This window comes from Lethenteron reissneri, chromosome 36 (genome assembly GCF_015708825.2).
Source record: "Lethenteron reissneri isolate LAM-NWPU_2019-01 chromosome 36, ASM1570882v1, whole genome shotgun sequence".
Lineage (NCBI taxonomy): Eukaryota > Metazoa > Chordata > Hyperoartia > Petromyzontiformes > Petromyzontidae > Lethenteron > Lethenteron reissneri.
The window spans coordinates 3,532,744-3,559,454 of record NC_083814.1 but is presented as its reverse complement, the minus strand read 5'-3'; the positions used below and the strand labels follow the sequence as shown (position 1 = coordinate 3,559,454).

Sequence of the window (26,711 nt, the reverse complement as noted above, 5' to 3'; positions counted from 1 at the left end):
CACAACGGTAATTCAAACGGAATCTACTACATTTCTATGGACTTCTGTTCCTTCCACAGCTGCTGAAACAACTTCAATAGTGTCCACATTGGCAACTGAAAGTACAACATTGTTCATCACAACACCACTGGAAACGACTCAGTCAAATATTCCATCCACATCTTCAGAGACAACACAATTTTCCTCAACCTCAGAAGTTCCATTGACTACATCTGATGTATCAACACCAATTGCATCTTCTACCGCATCAAATAATCCTTCCACACCATCATCGGAAACTACAGAAATGACTTCCTCTACTCCTGTTGGGTCCACATTAGGAGACACGACACAAATTACGTCTACATCTGATATTCCGTCCTCCTCAGAAGTTATACCAACCACAACTTCATTGGAATCCACAACGGTAATTCAAACGGAATCTACTACATCTCTATGGACTTCTGTTCCATCCACAGCTGCTGAAACAACTTCAATAGGTTCCACATTGTCAACCGAAAGTACAACATTGTTCATCACAACACCACTGGAAACGACTCAGTCAAATATTCCATCCACATCTTCAGAGACAACACAATTTTCCTCAACCTTAGAAGTTCCATTGACTACATCTGATGTATCAACACCAATTGCATCTTCTACCACATCAAATATCCCTTCCACACCATCATCGGAAACTACAGAAATGACTTCCTCTGCTCCTGTTGGTTCCACATTAGGAGACACGACACAAATTACCTCTACATCTGATATTCCGTCCTCCTCACAAGTTATACCAACCACAACTTCATTGGAATCCACAACAGAAACTCAAACGGAATCTACTGCATCTCCATGGACTGTTGTTCCTTCCACAGCTACTGAAACAACTTCAATAGTGTCCACATTGGCAACTGAAAGTACAACATTGTTCGTCACAACACCACTGGAAACAACTCAGTCAAATATTCCATCCACATCTTCTCAGACAACACAGTTTTCCTCAACCTCAGAAGTTGCATCGACTACTTCCGCTGAATCAACACCAATTGCATCTTCTACCGCATTAAATATCCCTTCCACCCCATCATCGGAAACTACAGAAATGACTTCCTCTACTCCTGTTGGGTCCACATTAGGAGACACGACACAAATTACGTCTACATCTGATATTCCGTCCTCCTCACAAGCTATACCAACCACAACTTCATTGGAATCCACAACAGAAACTCAAACGGAATCTACTGCATCTCCATGGACTTCTGTTCCTTCCACAGCTACTGAAACAACTTCAATAGTGTCCACATTGGCAACTGAAAGTACAACATTGTTCGTCACAACACCACTGGAAACAACTCAGTCAAATTTTCCATCCACATCTTCTGAGACAACACAATTTTCCTCAACCTCAGAAGTTAAATTGACTACATCTGATGAATCAACACCAATTGCATCTTCTACCACATTAAATATCCCTTCCACACCATCATCGGAAACTACAGAAATTGCTTCCTCTACTCCTGTTGGGTCCACATTAGGAGACACGACACAAATTCCGTCTACATCTGATATTCCGTCCTCCTCACAAGTTATACCAACCACAACTTCATTGGAATCCACAACGGTAATTCAAACGGAATCTACTACATCTCTATGGACTTCTGTTCCGTCTACAGCTGCTGAAACAACTTCAATTGAGTCCACATTGGCAACTGAAAGTACAACATTGTCCGTCACAACACCACTGGAAACGACTCAGTCAAATATTCCATCCACATCTTCTGAGACAACACAGTTTTCTTCAACCTCAGAAGTTGCATCGACTACTTCCGCTGAATCAACACCAATTGCATCTTCTACCGCATCAAATATCCCTTCCACCCCATCATCGGAAACTACAGAAATGACTTCCTCTACTCCTGTTGGGTCCACATTAGGAGACACGACACAAATTATGTCTACATCGGATATTCCGTCCTCCTCAGAAGTTATACCAACCACAACTTCATTGGAATCCACAACAGTAACTCAAACAGAATCTACTGCAACTCCATGGACTTCTGTTCCTTCCACAGCTGCTGAAACAACTCCAATAGGTTCCACATTGTCAACCGAAAGTACAACATTGTTCATCACAACACCACTGGAAACGACTCAGTCAAATATTCCATCCACATCTTCAGAGACAACACAATTTTCCTCAACCTCAGAAGTTAAATTGACTACATCTGATGAATCAACACCAATTGCATCTTCTACCACATCAAATATCCCTTCCACACCATCATCGGAAACTACAGAAAATGCTTCCTCTACTCCTGTTGGGTCCACATTAGGAGACACGACACAAATTCCGTCTACATCGGATATTCCGTCCTCCTCACAAGTTATACCAACCACAACTTCATTGGAATCCACAACGGTAATTCAAACGGAATCTACTACATCTCTATGGACTTCTGTTCCGTCTACAGCTGCTGAAACAACTTCAATTGAGTCCACATTGTCAACCGAAAGTACAACATTGTTCATCACAACACCACTGGAAACGACTCAGTCAAATATTCCATCCACATCTTCAGAGACAACACAATTTTCCTCAACCTCAGAAGTTCCATTGACTACATCTGATGTATCAACACCAATTGCATCTTCTACCGCATCAAATAATCCTTCCACACCATCATCGGAAACTACAGAAATGACTTCCTCTACTCCTGTTGGGTCCACATTAGGAGACACGACACAAATTACGTCTACATCTGATATTCCGTCCTCCTCAGAAGTTATACCAACCACAACTTCATTGGAATCCACAACGGTAATTCAAACGGAATCTACTACATCTCTATGGACTTCTGTTCCATCCACAGCTGCTGAAACAACTTCAATAGGTTCCACATTGTCAACCGAAAGTACAACATTGTTCATCACAACACCACTGGAAACGACTCAGTCAAATATTCCATCCACATCTTCAGAGACAACACAATTTTCCTCAACCTTAGAAGTTCCATTGACTACATCTGATGTATCAACACCAATTGCATCTTCTACCACATCAAATATCCCTTCCACACCATCATCGGAAACTACAGAAATGACTTCCTCTGCTCCTGTTGGTTCCACATTAGGAGACACGACACAAATTACCTCTACATCTGATATTCCGTCCTCCTCACAAGTTATACCAACCACAACTTCATTGGAATCCACAACAGAAACTCAAACGGAATCTACTGCATCTCCATGGACTGTTGTTCCTTCCACAGCTACTGAAACAACTTCAATAGTGTCCACATTGGCAACTGAAAGTACAACATTGTTCGTCACAACACCACTGGAAACAACTCAGTCAAATATTCCATCCACATCTTCTCAGACAACACAGTTTTCCTCAACCTCAGAAGTTGCATCGACTACTTCCGCTGAATCAACACCAATTGCATCTTCTACCGCATCAAATATCCCTTCCACCCCATCATCGGAAACTACAGAAATGACTTCCTCTACTCCTGTTGGGTCCACATTAGGAGACACGACACAAATTACGTCTACATCTGATATTCCGTCCTCCTCACAAGCTATACCAACCACAACTTCATTGGAATCCACAACAGAAACTCAAACGGAATCTACTGCATCTCCATGGACTTCTGTTCCTTCCACAGCTACTGAAACAACTTCAATAGTGTCCACATTGGCAACTGAAAGTACAACATTGTTCGTCACAACACCACTGGAAACAACTCAGTCAAATTTTCCATCCACATCTTCTGAGACAACACAATTTTCCTCAACCTCAGAAGTTAAATTGACTACATCTGATGAATCAACACCAATTGCATCTTCTACCACATTAAATATCCCTTCCACACCATCATCGGAAACTACAGAAATTGCTTCCTCTACTCCTGTTGGGTCCACATTAGGAGACACGACACAAATTCCGTCTACATCTGATATTCCGTCCTCCTCACAAGTTATACCAACCACAACTTCATTGGAATCCACAACGGTAATTCAAACGGAATCTACTACATCTCTATGGACTTCTGTTCCGTCTACAGCTGCTGAAACAACTTCAATTGAGTCCACATTGGCAACTGAAAGTACAACATTGTCCGTCACAACACCACTGGAAACGACTCAGTCAAATATTCCATCCACATCTTCTGAGACAACACAGTTTTCCTCAACCTCAGAAGTTGCATCGACTACTTCCGCTGAATCAACACCAATTGCATCTTCTACCGCATCAAATATCCCTTCCACCCCATCATCCGAAACTACAGAAATGACTTCCTCTACTCCTGTTGGGTCCACATTAGGAGACACGACACAAATTACGTCTACATCTGATATTCCGTCCTCCTCACAAGCTATACCAACCACAACTTCATTGGAATCCACAACAGAAACTCAAACGGAATCTACTGCATCTCCATGGACTTCTGTTCCTTCCACAGCTACTGAAACAACTTCAATAGTGTCCACATTGGCAACTGAAAGTACAACATTGTTCGTCACAACACCACTGGAAACAACTCAGTCAAATATTCCATCCACATCTTCTGAGACAACACAGTTTTCCTCAACCTCAAAAGTTGCATCGACTACTTCCGCTGAATCAAAACCAATTGCATCTTCTACCGCATCAAATATCCCTTCCACCCCATCATCGGAAACTACAGAAATGACTTCCTCTACTCCTGTTGGGTCCACATTAGGAGACACGACACAAATTACGTCTACATCTGATATTCCGTCCTCCTCACAAGCTATACCAACCACAACTTCATTGGAATCCACAACAGAAACTCAAATGGAATCTACTGCATCTCCATGGACTTCTGTTCCTTCCACAGCTACTGAAACAACTTCAATAGTGTCCACATTGGCAACTGAAAGTACAACATTGTTCGTCACAACACCACTGGAAACAACTCAGTCAAACATTCCATCCACATCTTCTGAGACAACACAGTTTTCCTCAACCTCAGAAGTTGCATCGACTACTTCCGCTGAATCAACACCAATTGCATCTTCTACTGCATCAAATATCCCTTCCACACCATCATCAGAAACTACAGAAATTACTTCCTCTACTCCTGTTGGGTCCACATTAGGAGACACGACACAAATTATGTCTACATCGGATATTCCGTCCTCCTCAGAAGTTATACCAACCACAACTTCATTGGAATCCACAACGGTAATTCAAACGGAATCTACTACATCTCTATCGACTTCTGTTCCGTCCACAACTACTGAAACAACTTCAATTGTGTCCACATTGGCAACTGAAAGTACAACATTGTTTGTCACAACACCACTGGAAACAACTCAGTCAAATATTCCATCCACATCTTCTGAGACAACACAGTTTTCCTCAACCTCAGAAGTTGCATCGACTACTTCCGCTGAATCAACACCAATTGCATCGTCTACCGCATCAAACATCCCTTCCACACCATCATCGGAAACTACAGAAATGACTTCCTCTACTCCTGTTGGGTCCACATTAGGAGACACGACACAAATTACGTCTACATCTGATATTCCGTCCTCCTCACAAGCTATACCAACCACAACTTCATTGAAATCCACAACAGAAACTCAAACGGAACCTACTGCATCTCCATGGACTTCTGTTCCTTCCACAGTTAGTGAAACAACTTCAAAAGTGTCGACATTGGCAACTGAAAGTACAACATTGTTCGTCACAACACCACTGGAAACAACTCATACAAATATTCCATCTACATCTTCTGAGACAACACAGTTTTCCTCAACCTCAGAAGTTCCATCGACTACTTCTGCTGAATCAACACCAATTGCATCTTCTACCGCATCAAATATCCCTAACACACCATCATCAGAAACTACAGAAATGACTTCCTCTACTCCTGTTGGGTCCACATTAGGAGACACGACACAAATTACGTCTACATCGGATATTCCGTCCTCCTCAGAAGTTATACCAACCACAACTTCATTGGAATCCACAACGGTAATTCAAACGGAATCTACTACATCTCTATCGACTTCTGTTCCGTCCACAGCTGCGGAAAAAACTTCAATACAGTCCACATTGGCAACCGAAAGTACAACATTGTTCGTCACAACACCACTGGAAACAACTCAGTCAAATATTCCATCCACATCTTCTGAGACAACACAGTTTTCCTCAACCTCAGAAGTTGCATCGACTACTTCAGCTGAATCAACACCAATTGCATCGTCTACCGCATCAAATATCCCTTCCACACCATCATCGGAAACTACAGAAATGACTTCCTCTACTCCTGTTGGGTCCACATTAGGAGACACGACACAAATTACGTCTACATCTGATATTCCGTCTTCCTCACAAGCTATACCAACCACAACTTCATTGGAATCCACAACAGAAACTCAAACGGAATCTACTGCATCTCCATGGACTTCTGTTCCTTCCACAGCTACTGAAACAACTTCAATAGTGTCCACATTGGCAACTGAAAATACAACATTGTTCATCACAACACCACTGGAAACAACTCATTCAAATATTCCATCCACATCTTCTGAGACAACACAGTTTTCCTCAACCTCAAAAGTTGCATCGACTACTTCCGCTGAATCAAAACCAATTGCATCTTCTACCGCATCAAATATCCCTTCCACACCATCATCGGAAACTACAGAAATGACTTCCTCTACTCCTGTTGGGTCCACATTAGGAGACACGACACAAATTACGTCTACATCTGATATTCCGTCCTCCTCACAAGCTATACCAACCACAACTTCATTGGAATCCACAACAGAAACTCAAACGGAATCTACTGCATCTCCATGGACTTCTGTTCCTTCCACAGCTACTGAAACAACTTCAATAGTGTCCACATTGGCAACTGAAAGTACAACATTGTTCGTCACAACACCACTGGAAACAACTCAGTCAAATATTCCATCCACATCTTCTGAGACAACACAGTTTTCCTCAACCTCAGAAGTTGCATCGACTACTTCCGCTGAATCAACACCAATTGCATCTTCTACGGCATCAAATATCCCTTCCACACCATCATCAGAAACTACAGAAATTACTTCCTCTGCTCCTGTTGGGTCCACATTAGGAGACACGACACAAATTACGTCTAAATCTGATATTCCGTCCTCCTCAGAAGTTATACCAACCACAACTTCATTGGAATCCACAACGGTAATTCAAACGGAATCTACTACATTTCTATGGACTTCTGTTCCGTCCACAGCTGCTGAAACAACTTCAATAGTGTCCACATTGGCAACTGAAAGTACAACATTGTTCATAACAACACCACTGGAAACGACTCAGTCAAATATTCCATCCACATCTTCAGAGACAACAGTTTCACCAGATGCTACAACCACATTCACAGGCTCCCAGGCAACCACACTTACCCAGTCAACATCCTCAACAGAGGGGTCACCAACAGCATCACAGGGTGTAACATCGACAGCCTCAACCGTATCATCAGATACTTCAACCCCATTCACTGGTTCCCAAGGAACCACGCTTACTCTGTATACATCCTCAACAGAGGTATCACCAACAGCATCACAGGGTGTAACATCAACAGGCGCAACAGTATCACCAATATCCCAAACCTCAAGTGTAACCGAACCATCAACATCACCGTTGACAGCATTCACATCTTCACAAGCGTCATCATCATTACCGTTGACATTGCCACAAGAGACTTCAACAACCTCAGTTCCATATGAGTCAACACCAACTCTTTCATCCTTGGCAACTTTGTCGCAAGGTACAACCACAACCGGATCGACAGAATCACCAGACACCACAACCACATTCACAGGCTCCCAAGGAACCACACTAATTCTGTCGACATCTTCAACAGAAGTGTCACCAACAGCATTGCCACAAGAGACTTTAACAACAACAGTCATTTATGAGTCAACGCCAATTCTTTCATCCTTGACAACTTTATCGCAAGATACATCAACAACCGGATCGACAGAATCACAATCCACCACAACCGTATTCACAGGCTCCCAAGGAACCACGCTTACTCTGTCGACATCCTCTACAGAAGTGTCACCAACAGCATCACAGGGTGTAACATCAACAGGCTCAACAGTATCATCAGATACCACAACCGCATTCACAGGCTCCCAAGGAACCACGCTTACTCTGTCGACATTCTCAACAGAAGTGTCACCAACAGCATCACAGGGTGTAACATCAACAGGCGCAACAGTATCACCAATATCTCAAACATCAAGTGCAACAAGACCATCAACATCACCGTGGACAGCATCGACATCTTCACAAGCGTCATCATCATTGCCTTTGACATTGCCACAAGAGAGTTTAACAACGTCAGTTCCATATGAGTCAACACCATCTCTTTCATCCTTGACAACTTTATCGCAAGGTACAACAACAACCGGATCGACACAATCACCATCCACCACAACCGCATTCACAGGCTCCCAAGGAACCACGCTTACTCTGTCGACATCCTCCACAGAAGTGTCACCAACAACATCACAGGGTGTAACATCAACAGGCGCAACATTATCACCAATATCCCAAACATCAAGTGCAACCAGACCATCAACATCACCGTGGACAGCATCGACATCTTCACAAGCGTCATCATCATTGCCTTTGACATTGCCACAAGAGACTTTAACAACAGTTCCAAATGAGTCAACGTCAACTCTTTCATCTTTGACAACTTTATCACAAGGTACAACCACAACCGGATCGACAGAATCAACAGACACCACAACCGCATTCACAGGTTCCCAAGGAACCACGCTTACTCTGTCGACATCCTCCACAGAAGTGTCACCAACAACATCACAGGGTGTAACATCAACAGGCGCAACATTATCACCAATATCCCAAACCTCAAGTGCAACCGTACCATCAACATCACCCTTGACAGCATTCACATCTTCACAAGTGTCATCATCATTACCTTTGACATTGCCACAAGAGACTTTAACAACAACAGTTCCATATGAGTCAACGCCAACTCTTTCATACATGACAACTTTAACACAAGGTACAACAACAACCGGATCGACAGAATCAACAGACACCACAACTGCATTCACAGGCTCCCAAGGAACCACGCTTACTCTGTCAACATCCTCAACAGAGGTGTCACCAACAGCATCACAGGGTGTAACATCAACAGGCGCAACAGTATCACCAATATCTCAAACATCAAGTGCAACCAGACCATCAACATCACCGTGGACAGCATCGACATCTTCACAAGCGTCATCATCATTGCCTTTGACATTGCCACAAGAGAGTTTAACAACGTCAGTTCCATATGAGTCAACACCATCTCTTTCATCCTTGACAACTTTATCGCAAGGTACAACAACAACCGGATCGACACAATCACCATCCACCACAACCGCATTCACAGGCTCCCAAGGAACCACGCTTACTCTGTCGACATCCTCCACAGAAGTGTCACCAACAACATCACAGGGTGTAACATCAACAGGCGCAACATTATCACCAATATCCCAAACATCAAGTGCAACCAGACCATCAACATCACCGTGGACAGAATCGACATCTTCACAAGCGTCATCATCATTGCCTTTGACATTGCCACAAGAGACTTTAACAACAGTTCCAAATGAGTCAACGTCAACTCTTTCATCTTTGACAACTTTATCACAAGGTACAACCACAACCGGATCGACAGAATCAACAGACACCACAACCGCATTCACAGGTTCCCAAGGAACCACGCTTACTCTGTCGACATCCTCCACAGAAGTGTCACCAACAACATCACAGGGTGTAACATCAACAGGCGCAACATTATCACCAATATCCCAAACCTCAAGTGCAACCGTACCATCAACATCACCCTTGACAGCATTCACATCTTCACAAGTGTCATCATCATTACCTTTGACATTGCCACAAGAGACTTTAACAACAACAGTTCCATATGAGTCAACGCCAACTCTTTCATACATGACAACTTTAACACAAGGTACAACAACAACCGGATCGACAGAATCAACAGACACCAAAACTGCATTCACAGGCTCCCAAGGAACCACGCTTACTCTGTCAACATCCTCAACAGAGGTGTCACCAACAGCATCACAGGGTGTAACATCAACAGGCTCAACAGTATCACCAATATCCCAAACATCAAGTGCAACCAGACCATCAACATCACCGTGGACAGCATCGACATCTTCACTAGCGTCATCATCATTGCCTTTGACATTGCCACAAGAGACTTTAACAACAGTTCCCAATGAGTCAACGTCAACTCTTTCATCCTTGACAACTTTATCACAAGGTACAACCACAACCGGATCGACAGAATCAACAGACACCACAACCGCATTCACAGGCTCCCAAGGAACCACGCTTACTCTGTCGACATCCTCCACAGAAGTGTCACCAACAGCATCACAGGGTGTAACATCAACAGGCTCAACAGTATCATCAGATACCACAACCGCATTCACAGGCTCCCAAGGAACCACGCTTACTCTGTCGACATTCTCAACAGAAGTGTCACCAACAGCATCACAGGGTGTAACATCAACAGGCGCAACAGTATCACCAATATCTCAAACATCAAGTGCAACAAGACCATCAACATCACCGTGGACAGCATCGACATCTTCACAAGCGTCATCATCATTGCCTTTGACATTGCCACAAGAGACTTTAACAACAGTTCCAAATGAGTCAACGTCAACTTTTTCATCCTTGACAACTTTATCACAAGGTACAACCACAACCGGATCGACAGAATCAACAGACACCACAACCGCATTCACAGGTTCCCAAGGAACCACGCTTACTCTGTCAACATCCTCAACAGAGGTGTCACCAACAGCATCACAGGGTGTAACATCAACAGGCTCAACAGTATCACCAATATCCCAAACATCAAGTGCAACCAGACCATCAACATCACCGTGGACAGCATCGACATCTTCACAAGCGTCATCATCATTGCCTTTGACATTGCCACAAGAGACTTTAACAACAGTTCCAAATGAGTCAACGTCAACTCTTTCATCCTTGACAACTTTATCGCAAGATACAACAACAACCGGATCGACAGAATCACAATCCACCACAACCGTATTCACAGGCTCCCAAGGAACCACGCTTACTCTGTCGACATACTCCACAGAAGTGTCACCAACAGCATCACAGGGTGTAACATCAACAGGCTCAACAGTATCATCAGATACCACAACCGCATTCACAGGCTCCCAAGGAACCACGCTTACTCTGTCGACATTCTCAACAGAAGTGTCACCAACAACATCACAGGGTGTAACATCAACAGGCGCAACAGTATCACCAATATCTCAAACATCAAGTGCAACAAGACCATCAACATCACCGTGGACAGCATCGACATCTTCACAAGCGTCATCATCATTGCCTTTGACATTGCCACAAGAGACTTTAACAACAGTTCCCACTGAGTCAACGTCAACTCTTTCATTATTGACAACTTTATCACAAGGTACAACCACAACCGGATCGACAGAATCAACAGACACCACAACCGCATTCACAGGTTCCCAAGGAACCACGCTTACTCTGTCGACATCCTCAACAGAGGTGTCACCAACAGCATCACATGGTGTAACATCAACAGGCTCAACAGTATCATCAGATACTACAACCGCATTCACAGGCTCCCAAGGAACCACAGTTACTCTGTCGACATCTTCAACAGAAGTATCACCAACAGCTTCACATGGTGTAACAGCAACAACCTCAACAATATCAGCAATATCCCAAACATCAAGTGCAACCAGACCATCAACATCACCGTTGACAGCATTCACATCTTCACAAGCGTCATCATCATTGCCTTTCACGTTGCCACAAGAGAGTTTAACAACGTCAGTTCCATATGAGTCAACGCCAACTCTTTCATCCTTGACAACTTTATCGCAAGGTACGACAACAACCGGATCGACAGAATCACCATCCACCACAACCGCATTCACAGGCTCCCAAGGAACCATGCTTACTCTGTCGACATCCTCCACAGAAGTGTCACCAACAGCATCACAGGGTGTAACATCAACAGGCTCAACATTATCATTAGATACCACAACCGCATTCACAGGCTCCCAAGGAACCACATTTACTCTGTCGACATTCTCAACAGAAGTGTCACCAACAGCATCACAAGGTGTAACATCGACAGGCTCAACCGTATCATCAGATACTTCAACCCCATTCACCGGTTCCCAAGGAACCACGCTTACTCTGTATACATCCTCAACAGAGGTGTCACCAACAGCATCACAGGGTGTAACATCAACAGGTGCAACAGTATCACCAATATCCCAAACATCAAGTGCAACCAGACCATCAACATCACCGTGGACAGCATCGACATCTTCACAAGCGTCATCATCATTGCCTTTGACATTGCCACAAGAGACTTTAACAACAGTTCCAAATGAGTCAACGTCAACTCTTTCATCCTTGACAACTTTATCACAAGGTACAACCACAACCGGATCGACAGAATCAACAGACACCACAACCGCATTCACAGGTTCCCAAGGAACCACGCTTACTCTGTCAACATCCTCAACAGAGGTGTCACCAACAGCATCACAGGGTGTAACATCAACAGGCTCAACAGTATCACCAATATCCCAAACATCAAGTGCAACCAGACCATCAACATCACCGTGGACAGCATCGACATCTTCACAAGCGTCATCATCATTGCCTTTGACATTGCCACAAGAGACTTTAACAACAGTTCCCAATGAGTCAACGTCAACTCTTTCATCCTTGACAACTTTATCACAAGGTACAACCACAACCGGATCGACAGAATCAACAGACACCACAACCGCATTCACAGGTTCCCAAGGAACCACGCTTACTCTGTCGACATCCTCAACAGAGGTGTCACCAACAGCATCACATGGTGTAACATCAACAGGCTCAACAGTATCATCAGATACTACAACCGCATTCACAGGCTCCCAAGGAACCACAGTTACTCTGTCGACATCTTCAACAGAAGTATCACCAACAGCTTCACATGGTGTAACAGCAACAACCTCAACAATATCAGCAATATCCCAAACATCAAGTGCAACCAGACCATCAACATCACCGTTGACAGCATTCACATCTTCACAAGCGTCATCATCATTGCCTTTCACGTTGCCACAAGAGAGTTTAACAACGTCAGTTCCATATGAGTCAACGCCAACTCTTTCATCCTTGACAACTTTATCGCAAGGTACGACAACAACCGGATCGACAGAATCACCATCCACCACAACCGCATTCACAGGCTCCCAAGGAACCACGCTTACTCTGTCGACATCCTCCACAGAAGTGTCACCAACAGCATCACAGGGTGTAACATCAACAGGCTCAACAGTATCACCAATATCCCAAACATCAAGTGCAACCAGACCATCAACATCACCGTGGACAGCATCGACATCTTCACAAGCGTCATCATCATTGCCTTTGACATTGCCACAAGAGACTTTAACAACAGTTCCAAATGAGTCAACGTCAACTCTTTCATCCTTGACAACTTTATCACAAGGTACAACCACAACCGGATCGACAGACTCAACAGACACCACAACCGCATTCACAGGTTCCCAAGGAACTACGCTTACTCTGTCGACATCCTCAACAGAGGTGTCACCAACAGCATCACATGGTGTAACATCAACAGGCTCAACAGTATCATCAGATACTACAACCGCATTCACAGGCTCCCAAGGAACCACGCTTACTCTGTCGACATCCTCAACAGAGGTGTCACCAACAGCATCACATGGTGTAACATCAACAGGCTCAACAGTATCATCAAATACTTCAACCGCATTCACAGGCTCCCAAGGAACCACGCTTACTATGTCTACATCCTCAACAGTGGTGTCATCAACAGCTTCACATGGTGTAACAGCAACAACCTCAACGATATCACCAATATCCCATACAACATCTATTGCACTTGGACCATCAACAGCATCAACCGTTTCACACAGCACATCATCTCCATCATCAGTATCAACATCACAACCAATGTCTACTTCATCAACAACAATATCAGGACTATCTTCTTCCTTAACATCGACATCATCGAATGGTACGATCACTACCTTATCCACTGGATCTCAAGCTACTTCAACTACGGCTGTTTCTGAGTCCCAAAGTTCTACACTTACTACATCAACATCTACTTTAAGGTCAACTCCCAAAATTACAACAACCACTTTACCAGGTACAGTAATAATCTCACCCACTCCAATTCTATCCCAATAGCCCACACAATGTTAAGAGACAACATTGTTTATTAGCCATATTTATAGCTTCAACGTTCATCATAATTGCACAGAAGATACAACATCATCCCCTGTGTCACGCATTACAAATCCCACAGCATCAATCCACCTTTGTATGGGAAAGGCCTATTTTGGTATAACTCACTTGGGTTACATTTGGCTTTCATGCGAAAATGCAGTAAGTTACCGACAGACATTAAGTTGATTCTTTTTATGTTTTGGCCAAAACCAGCCAATAACTGCACACATGAAACCCCAACAATTGTCCACTCGATTCCAAAATTGCCCGCTTCCTGAAAAGAAAATACCATTTTATCATTGCATCATTGTGGATAGTCTTATGGCAGCGGTCTGCAATGCTGTTGGGAAGTTGTCCACAGAACTGTTTCAGATTACGAAGGAAAAAACATGTGAGGGTTGTACAGTGATTCCCTGGGTACAGTGGGTGTCACGGTGGCGAAATGTTAACAACCTCGCCTGGTATGCAGGAGGTTGTCGGTTCTGATGTATATTTGGAATTTGCATGTTCTCCCCGTGGTGAAGTGGATTTTTCTCCGGGTCCTCCGGCTTTTCCCTCCACATTTGGAAACATGCGTTTAGAGTATTTGGCTGATATAAATTTCCACAAGATCAGCCACATTGTTCATCTATCACTTGTGTCCAGGTCGCTTCTAAAAAATAGCTAGAAAGCTCAGTGGGTCTTACCTGGTAAAATTTAAAATAGTTTATAATTTTTAGTTTACAGAAACGTTGAGAACTGCTGCTCAATGGGATATTAGTTATGTTATTTTAATAGCCATAAGTATAAATTGCAAATCACTATAAGAATCTGCGCTGATGTCCAATCGTATAGTGACAAAAAACACCAGCATTAGATATGTATTCACCACATAATGTTTTCATGATTTTTTTTCTTCAGCGTCATGCATCGTTTGTCAAAATGGAGGAAAACCAAATTGCAATTCTAATATGTGCACATGCAATCTCCCCTTTACCGGAATGCATTGTGAGTCGATTCAACCTGTGTTCATCCCAAACAGTAAGTACAGTATTGCACATGGATTCTTGTCGGAAATGCATAACATACAGTTACACTTCTCAAGGAGATGTTGATACAACAGCATTTCTTTACGTGCAATAATGTATATACGGTATTTCAAATTAGATTTCGTTTTTTTTAACGAGGTAACAACTCAAGAGATCAGTAAAGTCACATTTACAAGAGTGACCTTGGGCATTAGTCTGCCAGTAGGTGTGATGATTGATATGTACAGTAAAATCCTACTATTAAAATGTAGCTAATTATCATAATCAGAATCGTTATTTATACTAAAGGAATCTGATGAGCTATAAAGCTCTTTTTCACAGATGTCCGGTAAAATGGGACCCAGACGCCAGCACACAATGGCCTACTCTTGTAAATGGCATCAGGGGCGCCGTGGTGACGAGATGTTAACTACCTCACCTGGTATACAAGAGGACACGGATTTGATCCCGATCCCCGGCCCTGCTGTATATTTGGAGTTTGTGTGTCTCTCTCCCCGTGGTCGCGTGCATTTTTCTCTGGATCCTCCGGTTTTTCCCCCCACATTTAGAATCAATATGCATTTAGAGTAATTGGCTACTAGAAATGTCCACGTGATAGGCTATTTCGTTGAGGTATCATTTGTGGCCAGGCCGCTTTTTAAAAAGACCTGTATAGCTCAGTGGACCTTACCTTTTTAAAATAAAATAAACGTTTTATAGAGTTCAAGATCTTTAACGCCAACTGTAAGGCAGATGGCGTGTAGTATGAATATGTTTATTACACTCACAGTGATAATCAGGGCAGCTGCTGGATTGGAACCTATGCAAGAAGTGGTGAACCTGCTACCTCTGGGCCGTGTCACTACCCAATTCGATTTTCATTGTCATTTATCGTGTATATTGTTTTACCATAGCTTGGGTATTGCTCACATGGTACAGACAAAGCTGAACCTGTGTCGATTAATCTCAACGATGGACAGTGATTACGGTGTCTGGTGAAACAAAAATGGTGAGACATATCGTATGTCTAAATAGGGTCCGCCGCCTGCCCTGGTTTGTCCAGGATTATTCTCTTTTTGAGGCCTAGAAATAGTTTTTGTCAATTGCCAGACACTGTAATACCCCACGCAAGACAATGCATGTACACATAGTTCTCCATTCTTATTCCCATAATACGTCTCAGTTTTTTGTCCCTCGGAGGTGATTATCCTTTATCTAAATATCAAATTTTGTTTCTGTGTGCATGTGGAGCATTGCAGTGTTAATGCAGCTTAATCCCTGCATGCATTGTTGATGCCCATGACAAGATATATATGTTCTATAATTGCAATATGTGTTACTATCACTCTGGACACCTGTAATCTTATACATATGTAGTGACGTAAATGGAGTCACAATGGGGTTTAGCACCAGCTACTGTTACAAGAGTGGAACTATGCGTCTTGAGCCTCTCTCTGGCACCAGAGTAGCTATGGCATGGAAGCGGGCCCTAGGGGGCATGGTTCTGGTGACGGTCAGAGAGAGGGCAAGTAAGGACGTAACAGTCTGGATGAACCCGAGAGGGCACATGACCGGGACAGGGTAGCGAGGGGGCCCAAAGGGTGGCTTGAGGGACACGTGATGCTCAGTCGAGAACCTTCTGGTGAGATCCAGAAGGGGGCGTGACCGAAGGCAGAGCGAGGTCACGCTCGGGAGCATAAAAGGGAGTTCCCGAGAGCAATCGTGGCTATCTTCTGGAATCAACCTGCCGTGCTACGTCTCTTCGGTCTTTGCTCTTCGGTATTCGGTCGTTACGCTCGGCTTCGTGGGTCAGGCAGTGCGTTACTGACTGGCCCGGTGATGTAGTTACCCATTGTAATCTGAGTTACTCGTGGTAGTCACCACCTATGTCGTTATCCAGTACATTTATGCAGTTACCCTGTTGGGGTGTTAGAATAAACGTGTTGCCTCCGAGTTCAAGTGTGCCTCCGTAAATCCCACTACACATAGATACATTCCAGGTAAACATGGCACTTTGGGCCGACATTGAGCCAAAGTTGGTCTTACGGTTCCAACCACATGGAAACGTTGGCCCAACATTGGTATTTTTTACTGGTTTACTGAGTATTGTTTTACATTTCTGTCTCTGTCAGTTAATTCTGCTTAGATACAGTAATTATGCATCGTTATTTAATACTGTGGTATGGAATATGGTGAAGAGTACTGTATGTGTAAATGTGTTACTATAATTACAGTACATCATACGATACTGTACTGTATACATTTGAGGCATTACAGTAAAACTTATTTAACTGCATTTTGTTAAATAACATAAGAGTTTGCATGAAATAACTACGGTATGTTTTGTTGTTTTTGTCATACTCCAGATGCCGCAAAGGCAGCTGAAGTTAAAATTCGGATATTAAATGAACTTTATGACAGAGACTATGCCAATAATTTGTCATCAAAATTCAAAGACTTTGAGAAAAGATTTCAAGGCACTGTAAGTATTCAACTTTGGTGTCATCATTTTAGCCATGTTTATCGCACGGCATTCCACCAACAAACAGTAGTATGCCTTTTTAGCATATAGGCTTTCGTGATCAATATAATGATACACAATAGATGTTTGGGTCAGACCGCGTGGATAAAATGTGTGTTGTACAACCCTTCCTCCACATGGCCCAGCCAATTAATAAAATTGTTACGTGATTAACAAACGTGCCAGTTTATGACTGCATCAGCACACCGGGGTGTTGGAGAGCACTTCACAATCGAACCCAATTGTTTAAATGCTGTGTATTTCTGTCCAGCATACCGGCGTAATGAAGCAGCAATACGTTGGCATGTGCCAATTTTATTAATTCACTGTGTTGGGTGGCGGAATTTGTATGACTCACGTTTTACTCAGACTCATGTAAATTACGATGTAGCATGCCTTACGTGTGGTATATAGCCATTTCCACACATCTGATTAGCACGTTTGGCTACGTATGGTGCGAAAGAAGTTCAACGTACAAACATACATTTGACATTGTGGGCTTTTCAGTAGATCAGCGCAAAGGCGTGACCTATCATTTGAGCAAATTGAAGGAGTTGCGTAGACAACGCATAATGAAAAACTCCTTACTCGTGTCTGTGTCTGGCTGTGAGGACACTGAGATGGTTTTCTTAAAATGCACACAGTGAGCTGTTATTTTTGTTGCAGAGAAGAAACAAATGCAGTCGTTTAAAAAAAGTTCTGATGTGACTTCGCACTTAACTTTAGCTTTGCAAAGAAATAAATCAAATCTGTAATGTTTCAGGGCCGAAATTCAATAACTTTAGGCAAAAATACTCTTTGGTTCCTTCAGTAAAGGCATCAGGACGCTTGTGTTGCGCCCGAAACGTCGTGATTTTTTTTATCTTATACCTACGTGACTTTACCGAAAGAACCAAAGAGTATGGATTTCTGCAGTCACGAACGCTTCAAATCTACTTTAGGCAAGTGGAATTTTCATCCACAATCTTGTCAAAGAATGTAAAATTTGCCAAAATGATTGTCTTGGGGATTGAATTGTTCATTATAATGGCCAAATGTTAAAATATTACTAACATAAAAATGCACTCCATCAACCAATCGTGTGTTTGCATCTTTCCCACTTTGTCCACCCATACGACACTTTTGCAAGATAACTGTGACCATTTAGTCAGATAGGTACGTATTCGCACAAGACAAAAAAGAATCACCTTACACATACATCCTTCAGAAATCTTTGAAACAATATAACTGCTATGACTTTGGCAATAAAATGGGTGTAGCTCCCATTCTGTGTGCGTATATGTTGTTCTTGAATAATACAAACTACTGGACTGTAAATTTTACACAACGAGGTGAGAGGTTGGCAGGGTAATGACATGCCACTAAAATCTTTTGGTTTACCTCAGAGGTTTTAATGGAACACGGCTGCCATATAAAGTGCCATTAAAATGTACCGTGACGAGAAACAACATGGAAACAACGTAACCTTGGTTAAATTAACAGCCAGGGGTCCTGCATCTAGATTTATAAATAGGTAGAGATCATAAGCGTCATATATGGTTTAATCTCTCGCAATACAGGTTGTTAGTTTCAACATTAGTGTCCGTTAGCACTTTTTCAAGTTACGGTACTGTGTGTTTCAAATGTGTGTGAGAGAAATGCTCATTCCTAATTTCGTGTCATTCACTTTCAGATGAAGCCCACTTATGAACAAATCCCTGGGTTTAAAGATATACGTATTTTATCTATAAGGTAAGGTCTTGTTTTTGCTTTCATTTACCACAATACAGCTAGTTATGTTTATACAATTCTACAATTACCCAGAAATGCGATATCTATGGATTACATTTTATGCTAGACTAACTACAGGGTAATACATCTAAACATTGTTGTGTTGTATTTGTGGTTATGCAAAATAAATAACTTATAAAGGTATCATTCAGTACGTGATGAAATGCTTCATTGCTTATTCAGATATAATTTAAATGCATATCATAGGTTATTCAATGAAATGTGAAGATTTATTGTTTGATAGACAATACATGACAGTACATCATAATATATCAATCTCATCAGAACTCAGAAGCTACGCAGGAATGAGCCTGGATAGTACTAAGATTGAATCACCACTATGCACATCAATTTTGTCAGAGCTCTTCTACGTGGTGGTCAGCAGAGGACAGGGCAGCAAAATCCATTATTGCACTGTACTTCTATGCTCCCGTGCTTTCGCTCTCAAACCTACACTAACCCGCACCGACCACATGGAGAGACCCATATCCAGCAGTGGAATGCCAACATTTCTGTATATTTACATTGTTACAATAAAATCTTTGATTAAAAATGTCTTTCATTTTTTAAATAAATATAAAATTCACATGTATTATGTAATAATGTACACTTTTATTTGAAGAAGTAAACATCCAATATCGATTGTTAAAATATTAATTTTATTGCAAAATTTTTATTTTAAGAAAACAATAAGCAATGAAAATAAACAATGGGAATGTATTAATTTTCATCTGAAGACACAGCAGACAACACCATGCATGTGTGCATTCACAGCAGTTTGTTAATATTACAGCAAAGACAAAGATCCCCCATGTAGCCTTAACATACTGTTGGGGCAAGTGCTGTTAGCGAGCACCTATGAAGGCCGGCACGGCACATGAGGGGGTGGCTGGCCAGAACCACGCCCGGCCGCCTTTGTCTCCCCTAATGGCGATGTTTTTAGACACCGTACCAGGTACTCATTTGTGTTTGAGTCGACCTAGAGGGAGGCCCAGGACCGGTTCATATCATCGTTACTGGTGTTGGCCGTGAGCGGGAACTGAACTCCGGTGCCTGGGTTTGTAGAACAGAGCGCTAACCTCCACACTACTGCTTCCCGCAATATTACAGGATACAGTGTAATACATACCGCATATTACTGAGTTGCTGCCAATGGTAGGGTAATTACAGTCGAACAAGAACACCTTTGGGATGATCTGTTTAACCTTTAGAAGCATGCGACAGTCCACTGAGATAACAGCGTCCTTAGAATGGGAAGCTCTCCTCAATTGCCTGTGCGTATGACTTTGCAATCCAAAGGTCGCCAGATAAATATCCGCAACCTCTATCCACCCGGCAGCATAAATGAGTGCACCAAAGTCAGTCAAAAGGCATGTGGTGTGTGTTTAGGTGAAGTGTCCTTACGCAATTTGTTCTCACGCACTTAATATTTATTTATTTCAGTGACTAGCTTACCTCTTTTCTACTTTGCACTCCTTATCGTTTTTTGCATTCTTTGTTGGTATAACTTTCTGACCCGCCCCTGATAGAGGGTGCAAGAGTCGTGAGATGTTAGCTACCTCGCTTCGTATACAAGAGGTTGTGGGTTCTATCCCCACCCTGACGCCTGTATATTTGGAATTTGCATGTTCTCCCTGTGGGTACGTGAATTTTTCTCCAGGTCTTCCGGTTTTTCGCTCCACATTTAGAAACATGCGTTTAGAGTATTTGGCTGTTATAAATTTACACACGATAATCCACACTGTTGAGCTATCGTGTGTGGCCAGGTCACTTCTGAAAAAGTGTTGTATAGCTCAGCGGGCCTCACTTGGTAAAATAAAACATAGCTTTAAAAAATATGTGAAAAAGAGCTTCATTGCTCATCAGATTCCTCCAGGATAATAAAGATTCTGATTCTGGGTACTCAAACTTCTGCCAAGGTGTTTGGCCAGCGTGGAGGAATAGGCCAAAATACCCTCAAGATGGCTTGCCTAGAGTTCCTACAAGTTTAGGCCCTTCAGCCAGAAGTGACATGAGCACGGAATATCAGGATTGCACAATAACCTTCATTGACCTGCCAGGTGTCTCAGCTGCAGAGCGAGTGGCTCGCCATTGGAAAGTTGTAAGTTCAAGTCGTGGTTGGGAGTTGATTCAGCCCATCATGTCCCTGGGGTCGATGAAAATAAGTACTATTTCATAGGGAAAATAAAAGTGGTTATGTTATGGATAGTCACCTTCTCCATAGGAATGTGGAATTTCCACTAAATGGCTCATGATTATACACAGGAGATGATTCTCATATGAGCAGGAAGTAATTGTAACTTTTTTGACTGCGGTATATGTTTGCTAGGTTTTTCTTATTAATTGGCAAAAACGGAACAGCGACGACTGTAGCCACTCGTTGAGAGAGCAGTATGATTCTAATTACCATAATGGTGTGACTGTTATTAATAAAGTGTATCGAGTTATTATTGTTGCAATTGTATGGGTGCAATGCATACGCAAATATGTTTTTTTCATTATTTACAGGGAAGGAAGTATAATAGTGGATCATATTGTCACGTACACATACAGCACTAATCAGACAGTAATTGACATACTTAACGATTTGCAACAACAACTTCAAGGCCTTTTGATGGACAGTGAATGTGTGAATAACAACACCAACGAGAGACTTACAGCAGGTAAGAGCATCAGCAACCCCTAAGCATTATGGGTCAATGCGTCTGTAACCGCTGTGTGGTCAGAACTATTGAAAAAAGACTTTATTGCCCTAAAATAGACATTATATATATTGCTGAAGTACATTTACCTACTTGGGCACAACTTGAATGCACTAACAACATTATGGTAAGATTTCATGTGTTTATTTTAAGGTTACATATTTATGTTGCCGTTCAGTATTTAATTGGAAATAGTTCATTGTTGAGGTCATGCAAACTCTAGAGACAGTCAGTCCTATTGGTATTTGTTTCAGTACACACCGATACGAAATTATACATTCCTAAAGCTAACAGCAGTGTAACCACAAAAAAGTTTGGAGACAAGGTCCGTTGAACCTTCAAAACCAAAGCTTCACTCGAGATGTCTAAGATGTCTCTCAACGTGCCTCAATTAAACATAGAGGAGTGTCAGGCCACTACAGAAAGATCACTAATAACTTGTTGTGAGATGGTATCAAGGTAGAATGAACAATGGCTGGAAGAAGGCCATTAGGCTGAATGTAACACAATAATCATCATTTTTTCCCCATATTTGCCGAGATGTCAACTCCCTCGCCTGGTACGTAGGAGGTCGTGGGCTTGATCCCGACCCTGACGCCTGCTGTATGTTTGGAGTTTCCATGTCTCTCTCTCCTCGTGGTTGCGTGGATTTTCCTCAGGGTCCTCCGCTTTTTCCCTCTACATTTATAAATGTGAGTTTACACTATTTGGCTGCCATACATTTCCACATGATAAGCTACTTGGTTGAGCTATCATTTGTGGCCAGGTTGCTTCTGAAAAATAGCTATATAAAGCTCAGTGAGCCTTACCTGCTAAAATACATTTTTTTTGTTTTTTTGTATAGTTTTAAACAACTCATAAGCCACACATCCTTCTGGGAGTGCATCTTATCAGCAGCATTGGTTCAATAAAAGCAAGCTCTAGAGCAGTTTGACAGTCATTGTCTCTCATCAGCAGAGTCTTGAACCAATCAATGCATGACGTTTATAAGCAAGGGCCCTTTATTTAAGCAATGGGCCCTAGTTTGTTACACAAGAAATCACAGATTGGTCATCACAGTTATCACAGAAAAGTCACACCTCTTTTGAAATATCGGCAACACTACGCACGAAGAGGAATGGCACATCCACACGCCAGCAAAGGTGTTTTTGCGAGCTTCCCAGTTTATATAGTGAGAGCAGAGCAGAATTCTTGGCAACAATCACTTCGTCGTTGTGATGTAAAACGGCTACTTTTGGACGAAGATTAAAAATATCTAGTTAGGATCTATAAGAATTTTTTGGGTTAGATTGCATAAATAACACATTCCTGCGGAGGGAGCTGGTAGGAACGTTGGGTTGCTCGGTCAATGGCCAGGGTCAACGGCGGCATGGTGTATTCCACAAATATGGCTGACTGTGAGGGCGGGCACAAGCCGGCGTGAGTAGGTTAAACGTTGAATTTTATAAGGGCACCACGGAGTGACCAGCCCCTCCCCACCCAGCCCCACCCCTCCCACCCCCCACCCAGCTTCACCCTCCCCACCTAGCCCCTCCCCACCCTCCCCTCTCCACCCAGCCCCACCCCTCCCATTTTTGGATGCACGACGGACGGACGGACACAATAATCTCCTGTGGGCTGGTGGAACCAGGTGGTTCCTACCAGTATAAATGTGTCGTTAAACCCATCACCACCCGACACAGCCAATTAGTACGGTTTGTCATGTAAACAAAACATGCCAATTCATTTCTATTTCAGCACACCGGTGTGTTGGAGAGTAAACCCACAACATTTCCAATTTGAGTACGACGTTTTGCCAGTAATAATTGGCTGTGTCAGGTGGTGATGGGTTTAACAATACATTTATATTCACGCGACCTAACCCGAAACACCTCTATTATGGTTCAAATTGGTTGCGAAAGCCTACGTGTTAAGCTAGTTAGGGGTAACGTATTATAAATGGCACGAAGGTCATGGGGTTCAGTAAAACATCAGTCACACCACAGTGCATTGCAGGTATAGTACCTGCTATGCAGCATCACAATAGGATTACGTTATCATGTTGACACATTTTTATCATTAAAAAAAAAAAATCCCACTCCCCTCCTTCCCACCCGCACCTTCGCAATTAAATACATTTGCACCGTTCCGGGGGTCATGACTGCATTCAAGAATCAATTATTGATCTCATCAGTGCTGTCCCATCTGTACTGCCCTTCTCATTTATACCATATTGGGTTATACTCCAGTATCTTTGTCTGTCTCGTTTGTGCTGTGTTGGCTGTGCTGTCGGGCTTCGCCTGTTTCATTCCTTCTTGCAGATGAACAATGTGCATACATTACCATGCATCTGTGCACGTATTGCGAGCATACGAATTGGTTTTCATCTATTAAATGAATTATTTGTACCATACCTACATCGATTCAATTGGTATACAATGCAATGCGCACCTTACTATTTTAGTATAAGGGATAAAAAAGTGTCTGGGATTATAAAACTTTCATTGTTTTTGTACGCAACGATAGAGTTCACCATTGTCGAATTAGACGTAAAAAAATCACGATGATAACACCATGTTTCGTCTCCATCCTGAACGTGTGTAACAGACAATTGTACAGGTTTCCTATTGGACGTAGAAAACGTTACAGTGGTTGCCGATAATACAACAATCAACGGTACGTATTGAAAACAGATTCGGTATCTTCAATGACATAATACAAGAGACAATTAAACGTGTAAAACATTTCTCCACTACTTAAAACGTATTAATGATGCGTTTAATATCACTCCATTATTGATGATATGTAAAGAATCAGAATATTGATTTATTGCTGGAGAAATCCGATGAGCTATAAAGCTATTTTTCACAAATGTCCAGTCAGGGCGAGTGTGAACGTTATAACAACAAACAAACAAAAAAACGATAAAAATGCTAAGAATAGGAAAGGTAAAAAATGACTTTATATATATACAAATAAAACTAAACTATTTATCTTACCATGTAAAGTCCACTGAGCTATTCACTTCGTTTACACAAGCGACTAGGCTACATATGATAGCTCAACAAAGTGGCTTATCATGTGGACATTTATATCAGCAAAATAATTGAAATAATCTAAATGCGTGTTTTTAAATGTGGAGGAAATCTGTCAGGTGGCTTTGCGGTCGGTAGAGTGAGCTGCTTGCATTTGGAAGGTTGAGAGTTAAAATCCGAGTCGGGGGCTTGACTCAGCCCATTATCATGTTGGGGTCAATAAAATAGAGACCAATTTATCGGGGAAATTAACAGCTGGTTGTCGTATGGGTAGATGCGCCCTCACCGTAGAAGGTGTGGAAAATCCCACCACCCAGGGCTGAGAACAGGGGATGACCACCACCTCAATGCTTATTTGAACGGAAAAAGATTGAATTTTGTATATATGTACTGTACAGTATTATTACACAGGTACGACTGTAACGTCCCCGGAGCATTCCTCGTGTAAATATAAAGCTGCATTGTGCGATTACCTATCGATGCAGTTGATTTTTTTTATGACAATTACTCATGTTGCAGCTTCTAATATTTATCCTTTTTTTCCAGATTTGAATGACTTCTGCTCCGACTCTGAAATATCTGAGTATTACACAATATCGATTATAAATGATTCGCAAATTTCCTGCATACATAGGTGCGATGCCGACTCTACAAAACCTTATTGCGCCAACGGTGGGAAATGTAACGCAACTGTTGTAACCCCGGAGTGTGTGTAAGTAAACTTCATCTTCATCAAACTCCGCGGGCAGAAAGTCCGTCGGCGTCCACTGCAAATGTGTGTCACTTGTTTCCACTTCCCTTTACCCAACATGCTGAGGCTATGTGCATCTCTCTGGCATCAGTAGACATCGTTATGTGGCTGAGATAAAGTCATTATACTAGAATATAGGTTTGGGACTAATGTCATCAGTCTTGGTATTTGCTCAATTCTGTAAATGGTCACAGAAGTATTTCAGATTTTATAATTATTTTAGTGAAACGACACGCCAATGTTGCACTTAGGCTAATGAAGGGAATGCCTGCATGTATACACACCTTTTTTAAATGAAAAACTACGTGTTTTTTACAAAAAAAACACTTATAGATACACACAATGCTTAAAAAAATTTCATGAAAATAATAATTGTTGAATGCAATTGTGACGCCCATCTTGATAATCCATAGAATAGGCCTAGTTAGTTGCCACATCATTTATTTTTCATATAAATTCGTAATACTGTGTAGATGTTAGCAACATTCTTAAAAGTTATTTTGTATTCTTGGTTCTTTCGGTAAAGTCGAAACGCCGTGATAAATTTGTATTTAATTATTTTATTGTTTCCCTTCTACGTGACT

The 26,711-nt window shown here is 42.2% G+C and overlaps 1 protein-coding gene across 1 annotated transcript in view; it reads left to right on the top strand.

Annotated features, from left to right (window-relative positions):
- Window positions 1–286: 286 nt before the first annotated feature.
- The window catches only part of LOC133351249 (serine-rich adhesin for platelets-like), a 39,068-nt gene continuing 12,643 nt past the window's right edge, over window positions 287–26,711 (top strand). The window contains exons 1-10 of the mRNA XM_061566344.1: window positions 287–1,107; window positions 2,316–2,401; window positions 3,477–3,692; window positions 4,449–14,282; window positions 15,263–15,382; window positions 17,736–17,851; window positions 19,563–19,621; window positions 22,169–22,323; window positions 24,949–25,017; window positions 25,923–26,088. Coding sequence (XP_061422328.1) covers window positions 287–1,107; window positions 2,316–2,401; window positions 3,477–3,692; window positions 4,449–14,282; window positions 15,263–15,382; window positions 17,736–17,851; window positions 19,563–19,621; window positions 22,169–22,323; window positions 24,949–25,017; window positions 25,923–26,088 — 11,642 coding nt within the window. The remainder of the gene's footprint in view (window positions 1,108–2,315; window positions 2,402–3,476; window positions 3,693–4,448; window positions 14,283–15,262; window positions 15,383–17,735; window positions 17,852–19,562; window positions 19,622–22,168; window positions 22,324–24,948; window positions 25,018–25,922; window positions 26,089–26,711) is intronic.